General features: G+C 33.2%; 1 protein-coding gene across 1 annotated transcript in view; it reads right to left on the bottom strand.

The window, feature by feature from the left end:
- RAP1GDS1 (RAP1, GTP-GDP dissociation stimulator 1) overlaps positions 1-1377 on the bottom strand; it is a 214048-nt gene that overhangs the window by 76931 nt on the left and 135740 nt on the right. Inside the window, exon 6 of the mRNA XM_012641066.1 lies at positions 339-485. Within this exon, the coding sequence (XP_012496520.1) occupies positions 339-485 (147 nt within the window). The remainder of the gene's footprint in view (positions 1-338; positions 486-1377) is intronic.

Here is a 1377-nt window from a genome sequence, read left to right as displayed (position 1 = left end):
TTCCAAACTATGCCTGGTATTAATATAATGAACGTGAAAAATATTGTTTATTTTTAAAATATTCATAGTAAGAATGCTTAAACCATACCATTGAGGTTTTTTGTTGTTGTTGTTTTGGTACTGATTAACCTGGGCAACCCTTCAGAAACTAGTCCCATTTAGTAAACTAACCATTTTGTATTTCTGAAACAGCAATTTAATGTTGGCTACGTATTAATTTTATATTCTACTTAGGAATTCTTTGTCCATCAATTTTCAAATACTTGTGTTTTGCACTGCAGTAAATATGATTTTTAATTTTTCCCCCAGAGATAAAGCAAGTTTTCAGTGTTGTTTACCATTCTCATTGCTATAGTTCATCAGCATGCCACAAAAGACAGTCAAGAGCTTCTCACTGGCGGGATCTGTTATACTGCACAGTGACCTTAAATGGTCAATTACAATCTGTGCACCACCTGCTTGGTCAACTGCACTTCTGCCCTCATCTGTAAAACAAAGAGTTAAATTAAAAATAAAAGAAAAAAGAAATGTACCTTACAATTTCAAATATAAAACATAACAGTGTTATTCCTTATTTAGTGAGTAAGTAGAAAATAAATCTAAGCAGGGCATTAAATATGTCTTTTCGGAAAAACAAAACAAATAAACATGGAAATGGGAGTGGGATGGGGAAAAGAGACAATCACTTTTTAGCAAAAAAAGATTATTCTCCCTGGCATCATAAAGGAGCTTAAAGAACTTCTCTGTGTCCTAGGAGCTTATGATGTGAAATATTTCACCCCGTCTTTCACAAATGAGAATTCTGTGTAAGAGGAAGACGTAGAAACCAGGTGATATTCTATTGGTATAAGATTTTGTTCCTCAGGTTAAAAATCACTAACTTTATCTTTCTATCAGTGGTTTTCAAAGTCAGCTATCATCAAAGAAACCATATAGGACACGGCATAATTCTAGATGACAGTATGTAATTCCTAAATATTAGTACTAGGATCTTTTTAATGGCATTTTCTATAGTTTCTATAGAAGCATGTTCCCTTTTTTCATTCTTAATTTGTGTGTCATTTTTCCTTATTCCCTCTGTTCCCTATATGTCAATACCGCAACCAATGGTCAAATACACCTTCCATTAAGTGTACATCTACATTGCATAGAACTGATGTCATTTAACTATTGGAACACATGAATAGCTTTAGAATACTTTCTAGCCCTTGAAGATAGGAATGGAAAGAGATGAAAGGAAGAATATCTGTCTTTCTAAATCTGACTTCCTTATATAAAATATAGCTTCTAGAACAGGGCTTTCCGGTAGACAAATGTAAGAACCACAAATGTGAGCCCCATGTGTAATTTAAATCTATCAGTAGCCACATTAAAAAA

The sequence above is a fragment of the Propithecus coquereli genome, unplaced genomic scaffold (genome assembly GCF_000956105.1).
Source record: "Propithecus coquereli isolate 6110/MARCELLA unplaced genomic scaffold, Pcoq_1.0 Scaffold161, whole genome shotgun sequence".
In the NCBI taxonomy this organism is placed as follows: Eukaryota; Metazoa; Chordata; class Mammalia; order Primates; family Indriidae; genus Propithecus; species Propithecus coquereli.
The sequence above is the reverse complement of the archived record's forward strand: the minus strand, read 5'-3'. Positions and strand labels throughout refer to the sequence as shown.